Here is a 15,825-nt window from a genome sequence, read left to right as displayed (position 1 = left end):
CCTCTAATACAAACCTGAAAGCCACTTGTATACTAGCACTGAGAAGAAATCTTTTTAAAAGGCTTTCTGTTCTGTTGAGTTAGAGGTTCAAATCACAGCTGAAAATGTAAATGCGATCCATTCATAAGTATTCAGCAGAGTAGTGCAATGATGTTGTTTCTAACACTAATCCACAGATAGTTGAGGAAAAAACATCCCCTTTTGTCAAATTAAATTTTCTGTCTCTGTATTTGTCCCAGTCAATCCAACTTTAGTGGAAGCAAGAAACTCTACAGCAATACTACATGACGACTTCAACTTTACAGTGTCTTCATCACTCCTCAAGCACGAAACCAGTTTGTACTTTCTTAGTAAAACTGTTGTGCCTGCATATATTATTTCCTAAAACTGATCTCTCAGGAGAAGAAACAGAACTTACTCTGTTACTGAAACATCTTCTTATGGCTGATAACATACTATCTAGACTTCAACAGCATTATCTGATACGCTTGAAGACTAAACACTTTTGGAAAATACACTGCTTTATCTACATCCTATAAGGATGCTGTTCCTCTGAACCTTTTGCAAAAGGAGCCCCAAGAATCCCCTAAAGAACACAACCACAAAAAGCTTTCTTCTCCAGTGGTATCCTGGAGAGAGACTGCAGAAACTACTTGAATTTATACTAAAAACTAGGATGCAACAACAATAATGGAAGGCAAAGTCGTATAATATGGCTCAGTGAAGAGATACACAAAGCAAAACCATAGTTAATGCAGAGTATACAAAGCTTAGAAGCAGTGTTTTATAATTTTCTAAATCAGTTTGTAGCATTTTATAGCAACCATTACTACCATGTGCCATATACACACCTGGAGTTTTTCCTACAAGGATTATAAACAGTGATTTCAAGACAGAAAGCAGAACTGCTCCTTCACCAACTGCAGAAATAAAGCTAATGTAAATATTAAGATAGACTGCCCTTTAAAATCATGTGCATCTATTGGCAATTCAGCTGGTACTTCCACTGCAACTGTTTGTGGCTCAGGACAAGAAGCTCAGTCAACATCCTATTTCTCCTGCTTAGTAGCCCAGAGATGGGCATCACTACTGCAGACAAGAGAAGAGGCAGATATACAAAACTGAACTTAAGATCTTACAGCTGGAAGCTGGAGTATTTACTAGCCCAGCAGGTCTCAGAGCAGACAGCAGAAAAAGATATTAAAAATAGAATTGTACATGAAATATTAATATTTCTTAATAGTAATAATTAATATTTATAAGAAAAACCATGAGCAATCAGCTGAGCCATTCGCTTCAGTATTAGTTCCAACTATGAGAGAACAGAACTGTCACAAAGCAGCTCCTTGAGGCAACCACACCATCTATACTAGTCTGAGTTCCTACAGAACTGTAGATGCCCTAGGCTATGAAAAATGTTCTCAAATTGTGTTTCGATGCATTTCATGGTTAACATTTCTATTTATTAGCCTGCTGGTATTTCCTCTACATCGTAAAACTGGACTGAAGAACACCTTGTTACCTCTAACACAGAAGATACTCAACTCCCTACCTCCTCTGTCAGTAACTCATTTTTCGGGCACAATCAGGCCCCTGTCAAAGTCTCCAAAGACTGAGGTGTCAAAACCGTAACATTTTAGAGAAAAGAATACATGAAGAGAAAAGATTAGTTGCAAAAGCTAGTATCAACATAGAGTCAGGTTAACGCATATAGTGAGCAAACAAACCACTGGTTTATACCCAGCAAAGAGAGCAATGCTACTAGCACAGCAGACCCTTATTACAGATGGGATGTACAAATAAGCTAGAATTAAGGTTGAAAACACAGTGCAAGAAGTGATTAAAAGTAATGAAAACAAAACACCAGAGACTGTTTATTCAAAGCAGTTTTCTACACAAGCCTTCAGACAACACAGACACTCAAACTGTACTTCCACACCCCCCACTAGTGTTAAAAGGCATGGAATCAAAGTGGTGTGAACTCTTAACAGGAAATACAAGATGATGATGAAACACTGAAACTAAAAGCAGCATCAAAACAACCTCCCAGGAGAAACAGGGTGAGGTGGAGCAAGAAAAGCAACTCCCGCGTAATTGCACCTATTTAAATTGCGCCTCTTTAAGGTACAAGTTTACCGGAGAGGAAAAAAATACATTATTCTTCCAATGAATTTAAAAGTTTCATTTTAATATTTGCACTCATTTTTGTAAGCAAGGCTATTTTTCTGTGTGTAGGGCCCTCACACAAGGAGAAATAGCAAAACTCTACAAGGACAAATCTACGTGGACAGAAGAGGCCAAGCTCCAGCTTTTATACTCGCTTTCTCTAAACTGGCTGGCCTAGAACCAGTGCTGCTCCAGAAGATGCAAGATACATATTCTAGAAGATACATAATAGCTATGTAATACATCAGAATTAGCGTATCACAAGAAATCCTCCTTCCCGAACTACATTGTGCTCTAACTATTCATAGGTTCTTACACAAAATAAGTGCAAGTTCTCCTGAACAAAATACATCCTCTTTTGCTACAAGGTAAGTTTTGCTGTTGTTTTCATGGTTAAAAAGTCATGAAAAGATCCACTATAAACACACAAGTACCAGAAGACAGAAACTAATATTTAAAAAAAGAAATTATTAAAGAAAATTTACACTGGTATGGCAAAATACTGTGGGGAATTCCTTGATCATTAATGCATAAATCAGTCCTGAAGTGCACCTCAGAAATGAACAAATGCAACTTGGAATATACACTGGTTTTCAGTAACTTAAACAGTTAAAAATCATATACATATATATGCTAAATAACCAAAGGGTGGAGCTATCTTATTCTCCTTCAGTTCTTACCTTTGCCTAGGAACTATGAAAAGTGCTCGTACAAGTTTTCTTCTGTTGGCTTTTGTATTCATATTCATGCAAAAATCCATTGCTGCCTGTAAAGAGGAAAGTCAATGAAACACTTCACCTTTACTGCAGTGTGTTTTTATTTAAAGTAATACAGCATGCTTTCCAAAAGCATCTTTATGGAGTTATTCCTGTTACATGCAGCTGCTTTATGAACAGCCATAAAGAAAAGCCTTCCTTTATGTCTAGAACTGACATATCTGCAAAACGAGTCCAGTTGATTTTTTGGACCAACACAAGGAAGAAAACAGCTTTAGGCAGATGGGGAGTAATCTGTCAGAGAGGAATGGGAGGAAAATTGGAAAAAGCCAAGTCTACTTCTAAACCAAACTGACACATAAGAAAACAGGCAGACAAAAAAATCAGTATCACATGGTGTCTTGGCAATTAGTGATTAAGTGAGGGATAAAAAGGTTTTCTCCAAAGTAATTACTTTAAATATAGTTCAGCTCCTGACAGACTCAAAAGCTTCAAATCTTTGCTTCCAATCTATTTGATCTAGCATTATCTTTAAGAGTAGATAAAAATGAAAACTATACCTTGTCTATGAGATCTCTGTTGACACAGTTTGGAAGCTGCTGAAGGAAAGCATCTACTATAAGTTTTAAATGAGATCCAGTACTGGCTTCTTCATCCTCTTGTTCTAACAGAGTGAAATAAACAAGCAGCACACATCTTTAAGCTATGAAATATTGCAATTTATGATCGTATCACCCAAACATTTGTAATGTTTAGCTGTTAAATATTCATTCACGGATTCAAACATATATATATAGGGATAATATATAAAGATGAATATAAAATATCCTTTTTAATGAAGAAAAAAAAAAATCCATTTATTGCTTTTGATAACAAAAGTAAAAAATAAACTTGTCTTCCTATTCATGAAGTTCCCTGCCTCCTACTTTATACTGTCAAGAGCAACAACAAATCTATATTCCTAGAAAATTATCATAATTTCTTTAGATGACAGAAGGATGATCACAAGAAGGCCCAAACATGGGGGAAAACAAACCAAACCACCTTAATGCAACTGTAGACTCTACATTTTCTGTATGTTTGTCCTGCAGGAGAAACAGGATTTTTGACCAAAAGCATCCATTAAGGCTTTCATCCAGTATGTTCTTGACATCTTTTCACTTTAGGCTGTAAAAGCTAGAGGCCAACTCAATTCCTTCAGCAGTGCTGAAAACAGAGCCTAGAACCATAAAGCAACATGGATGGAGGGCTGATCATGCAGCAGCTGCAAGACAAGTGGTAACTTGTTTTTCAAGCAGGTGCTTCTGTGGAATTCGCAACACAGGAAGCAGCAACAGTGACGTGCGTCTACTGATTGAGTCCCTAACACTACTCAAGTAGAAGACTGTAGGACAACTCTACCACTGGAATTCAGTTTTTCTGACATCTGCTCTGAAGACCTCACCAGAGCAATCCCCCTACAGTTATCCTCTAATTGCAAAATCTGTGGTATGCTTACAAAACTCTTCCAGATTTTAGTAAGTCCTAGAAAAGAGTTTAGTTTCCTTTATAGCACAACACAAGCCAAAACAACGAGCTGCAACACAAACACTTGGGAAAAAGTCTTCATTGGCCAAAGCAACACAGAAGAACGCTGCTTCCTGAAAAAGGAACATGATGAAGCTTGGGTTTGTTTCAGTTTGAGGATGTTCAGCAGTAACAGGAATACCCAGGAAAGCATTCATGTGGTGGAAAACACACCCAAGTAACCTACAAAATACCTGACACCTGGTAAATTCATTATGTCTTTAAAGGCTACATGGTAAGATAAACCAGCATGAAGACTCAAGTTCATTTTTCAAGTTGCTGAAAGGGAAGGAGATAACTGCTATAAGGGAAAAAGATGGTACATTGTAGGACCATTTTTTTTTCTTGTTCCTGGAAACTGTTAGGGGCAGGGGTTGAACTTAAGCAGAGAAATGCTAAAATCTGTTTCAAAGAACACTGCAAGCTACCCAGTCTTGAAGGTGCTAGAGGTTAAAGCAGGTGGCATCACTTCCTCCTCCTCTCTGACTAGAAGTCAGAAGAACAAGAGAAGGGTTCACTAAGAAAGGAGAGGGAAAAAAAAAAAAAGGAAGCTGTTCCAGATGCTCAACAAGAGGACCATGATGTTTTAAATGGTTAATGGAACCCTGACTCTCTCATCACCCATATACTCAGACTTCACTAGGATGCATACAACAGCTCAAACAAAACAAATTTTAGTAGCAAATCTCATTTTAATGCATTCTTCCATTTAGGTATTTACAGCCACACCTTACTGTCCGCCTCTAATGTTCTTTTATCTTCTCCTTTTTCCTTTACAGCAGTTAGCTGTCTCACCTCAATCTTCTATTCAAACTGACTCACGGTTCTTGAAATCAGTTTAAAGCAGTCTTTGACATTTCAGCCACTATTCAAGGCAATCTTTCAAAAGTCCCTGTTATCACACTGAATTTCAACAGTTCCCAAATGTATCTCCCCTTTCACTGGTCCTCTCCTTCACTGAGGGCCAAAGATACTCTCACATTGTATTTCTCATCACAGCATGTGGATCCTTTCTAAGTGGAAAGGCTCTTTTCTTTTAGTACCTGAAGCAGGTCTGAGACTTAAGACAGAGTTTTACAGTGACAGGAAATGAAACAGCCGGGGATTCCCAGTATGCAATTCATGTGAAAAAAAATCAGTTAATTTCTTGCTTTCACTTTGATCCTCTTGAGTTTCAGTTTTTCGGTAGCAGCACATTTCAAAACTGCATTACCTCTTTTAAAAATTCACTACAAGTAGTAATGTACAACCATTACTTAGACTATTTGTAATGGTCTATCTGGGTGCAGATCAAGTCATGCAGCATAATCACTGTAGACAATGAAAGAAAAATTGTGTTTAAACACCTTTATATTTACCAGAAATTGATGTAATGATGCAGTTTCCAGGGAGTAGAACTGAGGAAGCATCAGAAGATGCTAAGGACTTACTGAAGTAATTCTCCTGCAATGATTGGTACCAAACAATCTTCTGCTTCACCAAAACTAGTTGTTTGCCTTCCCCCCTCCCTACACACATACCTTCTGAGAGAGCCCTGGCTCCTTTCATGTCAACACCATCTTTTCAATTTACTGAACTATAACCCTGCAGAGGGCTTTCTCCTCAAAACCCCACTCTGCCTGAAAGGTTCAGTCTACTTTGTATAGTGTCACCCAGACAATGGAAACAAGGCAAGTGCTTTTGTAATGTCTGGAGCTATTCCTTTGTGAGACAAGATTCTGAAATGAATCTGATCACAGAGGAGCCCTCGCATCCTAATGGTACAAGCTAAAAACATGAGCAAATGGTTGGTTGGATCCCCCTCTCTGCACAACACTTGGCATAAGCATAGTGTTAAACATCTTGCTGAATAAAAGCCTGAGGAATGTATTCAGAATCTAGTCTCACAAGTCAAAAAAAGATTTCTTAGTTAATAACTTCAGATCTGTTTTTAAATTCCTGCTTTTCTGATAGGAACTCTGCTAGCTCTTTAAACAGTGTAGCAAAGTTAACAGGGTTGTCTTCATACTCACTTCTACACATTGTTTCTGCTGCTGACAAACCTTACAAAAACAGGCACTAGGTATGTATTAATATCAGATGAATCCTGCTCCCGGTACCCTTGATGGCTTCCACCCTGGCCATTCCTTACTTAACATCTTTGTCTCCATTCACACAGCTTCATGTTTAACATTTTATCTTCTCTTTCAAAAACAACCTCAAAACTCACTTCTTTCAGCATGTTTGAGGTGACTATTTGCAGCTCCGGTGCTATCTGCTCCCCTTCTCTTCCCTGAGCATATTGAAAATAAGAAAATTAAGATTCACTCAAAGTTAACACAATAGAGAAACAAAATAAATTACCTGAATTCCTAGTAAACAAACCTCTTCAACTAAGTGCATCATGTAAAACTTTCTTTTTATATGGCATACCTTAAACTTAGCTGATTATAGTCTCTGACCTTTAAGAAGTAAGTTTAGGCACAAGCACTCCAGTGCTGTGAAGGCTGCTACACCAACAGAGACCTGCTTTGAAAACACACGTTGGAAAACTGTCTTGTCTCCCTCATACTGAGCTTCTTCAGCCTGGAAAGGAGATGGCTCCAGGGAAACCTTAGAGCAGCTTCCAGTGCCTAAAGGGACTGACAAGGAATACAGAGAAGGACTTTTGACAAGGGCCTGTAGGGACAGGACAAGGGGGTATGGCTTTAAACTGAGAGGAGAGATCTAGATGAGATACCAGGAAGAAATTCTTTTACTGTGAGGTGGTGAGGCGTTGGCAGAGGGTGCCCAGAGAAGCTGTGGCTACCCTATCCCTAGTAGTGTTCAAGGCCAGGCTGGACAGGGCTTGGAGCAACCCACCCTAGTGGAAGGTGTTCCTGCCTGTGGCAGGGGGGTGGAACTGTATGAGCATTAAGGTCCCCTTCCAACCCAAATCAGTCTGGGATTCTATGACTCTATATTTGGACAGGCAGAAAAGACTGAAATGACAGAAGGTGATGCAGAAGTTACAAGAGATATGCAGTACCTACTATGTGACTAGATTGTCCCTCCTATCCTATTTCCCCATCTATAATTTACTTATTCCCTCTGCTAATGAAATCCACACCACCAAATTATCACAATACTCAAAACAACTTTTCTTCATCTTGGCCCTTGTGCCATGTTTGATGGGTCTCTGAGCAACTTGATCTAGTTGAAGGTGTCCCTCATTGCAGGGGGGTTGGACTAGATGAGCTTTAAAAGTCCCTTCCAACTCAAACCATTCTGATTCTATGATCTAAGTCCCTGCTATACCTCATGCATCCTTCCTTTCTACACTCAAGGCCCATGTCAACCCACAAATCCCCTGTTTTATGTCTGTATGTGTATAATGTGTGTAATGCAGTGGTTTCATTCTTCACTAGCTCTGCACAAACATTACTAACTTACCTCAAGTACAGATGGACAAAAAATTCAGTACATATGAAAAGAAGTTAAAGCGGTATTTTGTAGCTGAAGGACACCCCGTTTTCCTAACTTCGAACCCAAGGGAATTTTACTTAAGAAAAAGGCTGGGAAAAAAAGACATCTTCCAGTTCATTAGATGGAAACCCATTACAGAACTTGAAACACCATCTAAATTAAGATTTTTGTTAATTAAGTATATCTGGTGCTGCCAACAAGGGGTGTTCAGAATTACACACACCTCAAAACAATCATTGTGTTTTGCTGTATGTTTCAAGTAAAGTAACACTCACATGCTGCTAACTTACAGCCTAGTTTTCCAGCAGAACAAGGATTTACCAATTATATCTATTTTAGTTTCCATCATTCATTTCTGAAGTTACTTGCCAGTATCAAAGCAATTTGACAGGGTATGGAATTCCCAAAGACACTAAGTTTTCACCTGTTTCACAAAAAATAAACTCATGAGCAAAGACAACCAGGAAGCAGCAAGAAAAAGCCTACAGGCTGAACCAAACGATTTCACCTTCACAAGCTAGAGAGCAAAAGGCTTTCATAAACAGTTAGCTGTTTAATGAGAAAAAATAAACCCTATTCTGACATATTTTAGATTAACCTTTCAGATAAGAACATGTTTAATGCTTAGTCAACAGCTCATTTAAAAACAGAAACTAGTACTGATCATTGTTAACATATGATGATGAAACCTCCTATAATCAAGAGCATAACCATCAATTCCCTCTGAGCTACTCAAGCTGGTATTGCCTCCCAGAGACACTGGACCTTCTATATCTCATCTCATCTCCTGTTATTCCTTCCTCACTTCTATAGGATCTCACTTTCATGTTATTTGTCTTTATGTTCAAACTAATCTTCATCCTCCTATCAAGACAATAATCCCTTTCAAAAAAATCAAGAAATATTTGCATTCCTTTAGATGTCTATTGACAAACTATTTTGGTCTATCTAGCAGGCTGTGAGCAACCCAGAATGAGCTGCTCTTTTTCCCTTTGATTCCAAGGGAACATCTAGGTTTACCACCCTTACAGACCGTTAGAACTAAGCTCTTCACTGGTTTTCTCAAGATCTCTGACCAGAGGATAACAGCTCACTAAAGGTGAACATCCTGCAATTAAAACTTAAATTCTTACCCAGCTGAATGTGCTGATGGCTACTCAAAGAAGAAAATATATAAATAAAAGGGAAAATTCATCCAAGGAGGATAGAGCTTTTTCCAACCTGTCTGGGTAAACAAAGGAAAAATCTAAGGAAATACGTGATAGCTTTATCCTAACAGTTTTCCTTTCAGGAGGAGTCTGAAACAGTCTGACTCCAGAGCTGTCTCTTTTTTGAATTAGTGAGGTGGCACAGACGAGCAGAGTTCCAAGATCAAGTTCAGCTCAACTAACTTTCAGTACACAAGTCACCCAATTTGAAGATCCATATGCCTTAACCAATCCCTATTGTCAGCTGAGAGAGACTGGAACACTGAGGATTTGTTCAAGCCACTCTATGCCCAGACCCACAGATCCATGTATCAGCTTGATTCACTGAACCCATGTTTTGAACACCAACATGCAGTCTTTGCCAGACCTTAAGCTTCTTTGCTGTGGTATGAACTCCACAGCTTGAAGTTTTGGCTTTAACTTCTCAGCTTTTAAAGCACAATGCTGTTTTTCAAGCAACAGGATTGTTCTCACCAACGAGGGAGGGGCTGGTAGGGAATATGATGTGCAAGGGCAGCTTTAGCTGCAGGGACCATAAAACGGTGGAGGTTTTTGAAGCTTAAGGCAGTGAGGAAGGCATGCAGCAAGCTCACCACCCCAAGACTGCAGGAGAGCAGACTTTGGCCTCTTCAGGGGTCTGCCTGCTAGAGTAGCAGGGAATAGAGCCCTGGAGGGAAAAAGGGCCCAAGAACACTGGATAATGTTCAAGGATCACCTCCTCCAAGCTCAGGAGTGACACATCCTAACAAAGACGAAGTCAGGAAAAAATGCCAGGAGGCCTGTATGGATGAACAAGGAGCTCCTGGACAAACTCCACAGAAGGAAGCCTACAGGAGGTGGAAGCAAGGACAGGTAGCCTGGAAGGAATACAGAGAAATTGTCTGAGCACCCAGGGATCCAGTCAGGAAAGCTAAAGCCCTGACAGAATTAAATCTGGCTAGGAACATCAAGGGCAACAAGAAAAGCTTCTATAGGTATGTCAGTGATAAAAGAATAGGGAAAATGTGGGCCCTCTCCAGAAGGGAACAGGAGACCCAGGACAGAGAAAGCTGAGGCACTTAACAACCTTTTTGCCATGGCCTTCACCAGCAAATGCTCCAGCCACGCCACTCTCATCACAGAAGGCAAGGGCAGGGACTGGGACAATGAAAAACCACCCACTGTAGGAGAAGATCAAGTTGAAGACCATCTAAGGAACCTGAATGAGCACAAGTCCATGGAACCTGATGAGATGCATCCACGGGCCCTGAGGGAACAGGCAGATGAAGTGGCTAAACTGCTGTCCATTATGTTTGAGAAGTCATAGTCTGGTGAAGTTCCTGCTGACTGGAAAAGGGGAAACATAGCCCATTTTTAAAAAGGAGGAAAAAGGAAGACCGGGGAAACTACACACCAGTCAGTCTCACTTCAATGCCTGACAAGATCATGGGACAGATCCTCCTGGAAACTACACTAAGGTGCTTGGAAAATAGGGAGGTGGTTGGTGACAGCCAACATAGCTTTACTAAGGGCAAGTCATGTCTGACAAATCTGATGACTTTCTACAATGGTGTTATGGGGGAAGAGCAACTGACATCATCTACCTGGACTTGTGCAAAGCATCTGATGCTGTCACACACAACATCCTTGTCTCTAAACTGGAGAGCATGGATTTGATGGATGGAATAAAGAATTAGCTGGATGGTCGCACTTACAGAGTTGTGATCAATGCCTTAATGTCCAAGTGCAGACCAGTGACAAGCGGTGAAAACCGTTCTATGATTATCTTAGGAATTCCCTAGATCAGAAGTATTTTCAGTTTTAAGCCACAGAATCTCCAGCCAGTGCACTCCAGATGTGTTTTTTCTTCCCCCACATTCTAGACACTGAACAAGTTTCCTGCTTTAGAAATGAAAGAATCTGCATTGGTCCTTGGGAATGCAAAGTAAAACCACTGTGGTTTACAAATCTGGTTCAAAAACACTGCCTCACTTGCTCCTCTGAATTCGGCTTTTAACACCTGATGTTGCTTTTCCCACTAAAAGAAATTCATTACCACTAAAAGAAATACTTGTGATTCACAAGAAACCTTTCTCTGGTTCCCCTGGTAAAAGTAAAGCCAGAGTTCCACAGGTTTCATTTGCAGCCCTTTATGCACAATCAGAGGTTAGAATTCTTAAATCATGCTATGTAAAGCCATAACAAGACAGAAAGGTAGAGCTGAATCTTGCAGTTCAAGTTTAAAACAAAGTATTTAAATAATACCCTAAGCACATTTGATGATAAAATCATTTATGCACTGAAGTCTACATTCTTCTTTCTAGTCACTTTTCAGACCACTGCCTTCACATTTGATTATCTTTAAAAGCTAAAAGAATCGGTAACTATCATTACATAAACCTCCATATAATACTTTTCAGTTGTTTCGGAATGCCTTGTTAAAAATGTTGTTTTGACCACAGTCCTAACAGCTCCTAGCTACTAGTTTCATAAATAAATCATTCTTCTTCCTGAAGTTGATCTACTGACTAAAGCCATCAAGAAAAAAGCCCCAAAACAAAAAAACAAGTAATTCCTAAAGCCAATTCTTTTTACCTTGCTCATCAAGAAGCTTTTTTGTAAGATCTTCTGCCTCATCTCCACAGTCTAACTCCAGGGCATCATCATTAATATCCAGGTTCTCCAGCTCCAACTCCAAATCCTCACTCCCAGGTGCTTCCTTATTATCTTTGGCATCTTTTGAATCTATTTAAAAGTAGAAATATTAAATTATTAAATACATGCAGGCATCATTAGAATACAGGAAGACTCATGTTGCTAAACCTGTGTCTCTTTACTGTTTTAGTCTTGTTAAAAGGAATCAGGCAAAGAATATCTACTTCTTGAGAGTAGAATGTGGCATCTGTTAGGTCTCAGTGGTTTGAGATCCTTCATATAGCTTTACTCCAATGCCTGAAAACTGCAAACATTTACCTACATTAAGGTCTGTTAAGGATTGCCAACAGTTCTTCGTGCTTTGGTTTGGTCTGAACTATAGCTGGTACATCTTCAGTGGATGACATGCATATATTCAAATGGCACAAGATATTCAGAAATGTAGCAATTTAAGTCCAGAAGTGCTTAAAATGGATAGCCAGGCCACCACATGGGAAGTACAAGCAAAAAGAATTTGCATACTGGGAAGGTCAGATAGAAAAACAGTAACCTCCAAAATAATACCGCAAACATTATTCAAAAATAGCCATTTTCGAAGATAAAACCCCTAAGTTAATGTTTGCACTGCATATTCATCATAGATCAACTGAAAACAAAATTAAGCAAAGCAAACAAAGCTTTTACTTTGTTACAGACTGAGAAAAAAGGAAAAAAACAGAACAGGAGGAAGGTACCGATTAAAATATGTTATATAGAAGGTCAAATAAAAATCACATTTTCCTTGAAAACAAATAATTTGTGCATCTCTAGATGAAGATTCAGAAGGAATAGCTAATGTTTTTCTTGAACTACAACACTGGTCCAACATAGAGCTTTTTTTTTCAGGAGATTACCATTTTGTTACTCTTTCAGGCCTCCTTCAAAACTCATTTGCAGACTATGCTTCATTAAAAAAAATAGCATTTTCAAGGCAAATAACCTTATTAAAATACTTAAATTTTTCAAACAAAAACACGACAACTTCTAAGCAGTGCACACATCATAAGGAATTAAGTAGCAGACTCACAAAGCAGGCAACCTGGTTAAAATCAGAGACTAAATTAGTCTGGAATGGACACTGATGAGGTCTTCAGCCTTTTGCTCAAAGTGGATAAGCAATGTATTCACACCAAATTTCTCAGGTATTATTTTTGCAGTTGTCTTGAAAAATCTGTTCAAACAGAGATTCCAACCTCCCTGGGCCAATATCCCTCATTATCCTCACAGGGAAATTTCAGAGTTTAAAGATCAGAAAGAAGGCCACGAGTTCTAAAGTTTAAATTCCATTCATACTCAACACTGGCTTACTGCACATGTATTAGAAAATTGTGTAGTCTGTGTCTTCGTTGGCATTTCCTCAATGCCAAAACACTGCTGTGATGCAAATATACATCTTTTGTTACACTCTGAGCCAGTGATGGCGAATGTAATTTTTATCCTACTGTAACTAAAGTCTACCAATGCCTGGCTGTGAACCTGTGTCCAAAGTGAGGAACCTTCCAGACCTTTAAATCTACTGGAACTTTACAGCGAGACACAGTTAGCTATCATTAACAGTTTAGTGGAAAACACAGACTGAACACTAACATCTTGCAAAGATGATAAGCTTTTAGGTTTTGCACAGCAAAGTTAATATTTACTTACACTGGTTAATCTCCAATTATTTTAAACTTCAACTTCTATCAGTATTAAAATGCACTGACTTAAACTAGCTGTAACCTCTGACAATGCACCCTGTACTGAAAGCATCAGAAGATAAATGCCATAATTCCTAAAGCAGGTTACATCCCAGATATAATACTTACCCTACAGTTTCTTCCCTAAAAATTTCTCCAAACTGGTGTACTGACTTGCTCACCACAAATTATTTCATTAGAGACTCATTACTTCCATCAAATTTGCGTATCTGTTAGACAAGACATCTTTAATACTCATTGAAGCATTCTACCTTTTAATTCATCTTTGCCAGAATCCTTGTTCTGGGAACATTTTTCATTATCCTTAAACAAAATTGCTGGTACAAAAGCCTTTAAGTCGATGAGATTCTCATAGAAGTTTCTGGCATCTTCATCTTCCCAGATACCCCCCTCCAAGTCATATTCTCCAGGCTTTCCTGGTGTGAAAATATCAATGCCAGGTCCGTGTTCTGCAAAAACAGTGAAACCACAAGAAAGTTACTTACACAAATTTCTGATCTTCTAAAGGGAGGCACCTTTGAAGATTAAAACCAAAATGCTTTAAGAAACATTTATTACCACTGCTGTTTCAACTGAAATATTGTAATATGTACTTTAAAATGCTTTTAATTACCCAATTGTAATATTAGATGCATCAGTAAGTTATCTTAAAATTGCAAATTTTACATTGATAGAAAACACAAAGTCAAATCAAGTCAGTCAAGTGAAGTCAATCAGCACATTATGTGGTTTTAGAAAGAAAAGCTGTACCAGATTTTAACCACATTAACATAAGAAGTAATCACTGAGTATGTTGAACTGTACCCCACGGTATTGCAAGAACGGATGTTTAAAAATAATAATAATTTTAAATTTAGAGGCATTCAGGAAATATATTTTTTTTAAGCTCAAGATCACTTCAGACAAAAGGTGCACTCAACAACATCTCTGAATGAAAGATCTGAGATTTACAGCATTCAACAACTCTGCCAGTTAAAAGATGCACTTCTCAGCAGGTAGGAGAGCCACCTAGTGACGTATCTGGTTTAACAATATGTTCCTGCTCATAACATCATGACCCAAAATATACTTCAAACCCATTTTTGAACAATATCAGTATTTGAAACTCTAACATATACAGTCCTTCAAGTATTTAAAATGCATTAAATTAAATGGAAATTATTAGGTCAAAATAATTTTCCATTTATTCCTATATTACCTGAAACAAATCTAAAGGGATATTACTTAAATTACTGTAACTACATGGCATATACAATAGTTATGGTTACATGTCAGGTTTAATTACTTTAATTAAAATAATAATGTAATGTTCGTTCATTGTCATCCTTAAAGCGGAAAGCCTAACTAAAAAGAAATCAATGGAAAGAACACATCAGTAAGAAGGTTTGGTTGGCTTTCCCACCACATCCAAGCCAAGCCCAGCATTCCCTTTACTTCCTTTAGAAGATGGCCTACCCTCAGGTGCTGGTTTCTCTTGGGGAAGGTCAGGCATATTTTCATCCAAAAGATCAGCCAGAGATTGAGAATTTGCCAACAGCTTCTGATATGACATTGCAAATTCCTCATATTGCTTGTGCCGATCTTCACTCAGCTCTCCTTTGGAGTGAAGGATGCGCCTACAAAAATCAAGTGACAGTAAGGCAACTTTTCTTAAAATCTACTCAAGTTATGCTGAACTACTATCAATTTCTGTGAGCAGAGCTGACTTCTCTTCTGCAGAATTCTAGTTTAGACCACAGTAGCAAAAACTTAGAGCAACACAACTTTTTCTTCCAAACAACCATATTGAACTACTGACTTCAGTATCCTTGAGTTCAGTAGAGTTACAGAAGCTTTAACTTCAGTGTCCCAACAAGAAAAAGCAACTTATTTTTTGCCATGATTATCCTGTAATAGTCCTGCACTATGAAAAGACTTGCAGTAAATTAAAACATTCAACTGAGATGAAGGTTGGATAAAAGTTGCTTTACATCTGTAATAACACATTTCCATCATGTTCAAATGACTCAATGGGCAATCACTGCCAGAGTCTCAGACAAGTTGCATGTTAAAAGCACCCTGTTCACTTCCCAACAAATCAAGTTATTTCAAGACTACCAGTCCAAATGAAGAGCAGTTCGGGGTGTTTTTCCATTTGCTTTGTGTTTTCTTTTATGAAAATATCCATGCTTTCATTTTTAAAACTGAAATCTGTTCTCAAAAGCAACTTACATTTGAAAGAACAGATCACTGCTGACACACAATAAAGTACAACTCAATTTTCTTACCAAACTACAGTTAAGGCCATCTGGATTTTAAACAAAAATATCAAGAATTTTCATTAGTTTGAACCAAATATACAGAACAAGGTAATAC

At 38.4% G+C, this 15,825-nt stretch overlaps 1 protein-coding gene across 3 annotated transcripts in view; it reads right to left on the bottom strand.

Moving 5' to 3' along the window:
- The window catches only part of UPF2 (UPF2 regulator of nonsense mediated mRNA decay), a 61,284-nt gene that overhangs the window by 34,224 nt on the left and 11,235 nt on the right, over positions 1 to 15,825 (bottom strand). For 2 of the 3 annotated variants that reach the window (XM_057422436.1, XM_057422437.1), the window contains exons 4-9: positions 14,926 to 15,086; positions 13,722 to 13,919; positions 11,675 to 11,824; positions 6,658 to 6,720; positions 3,443 to 3,546; positions 2,847 to 2,932 (exon numbers count right to left, since the gene is read on the bottom strand). In XM_057422436.1, the coding sequence (XP_057278419.1) occupies positions 2,847 to 2,932; positions 3,443 to 3,546; positions 6,658 to 6,720; positions 11,675 to 11,824; positions 13,722 to 13,919; positions 14,926 to 15,086 (762 nt within the window). The remainder of the gene's footprint in view (positions 1 to 2,846; positions 2,933 to 3,442; positions 3,547 to 6,657; positions 6,721 to 11,674; positions 11,825 to 13,721; positions 13,920 to 14,925; positions 15,087 to 15,825) is intronic. The other variant, XM_057422438.1, reaches the window with a different exon arrangement.

This window comes from Pezoporus wallicus, unplaced genomic scaffold (genome assembly GCF_028554395.1).
Source record: "Pezoporus wallicus isolate ANWC-B61680 ecotype Strahan unplaced genomic scaffold, APGP_CSIRO_Pwel_v1 contig_3058, whole genome shotgun sequence".
NCBI classification, from domain to species: Eukaryota; Metazoa; Chordata; class Aves; order Psittaciformes; family Psittacidae; genus Pezoporus; species Pezoporus wallicus.
The sequence above is the reverse complement of the archived record's forward strand: the minus strand, read 5'-3'. Positions and strand labels throughout refer to the sequence as shown.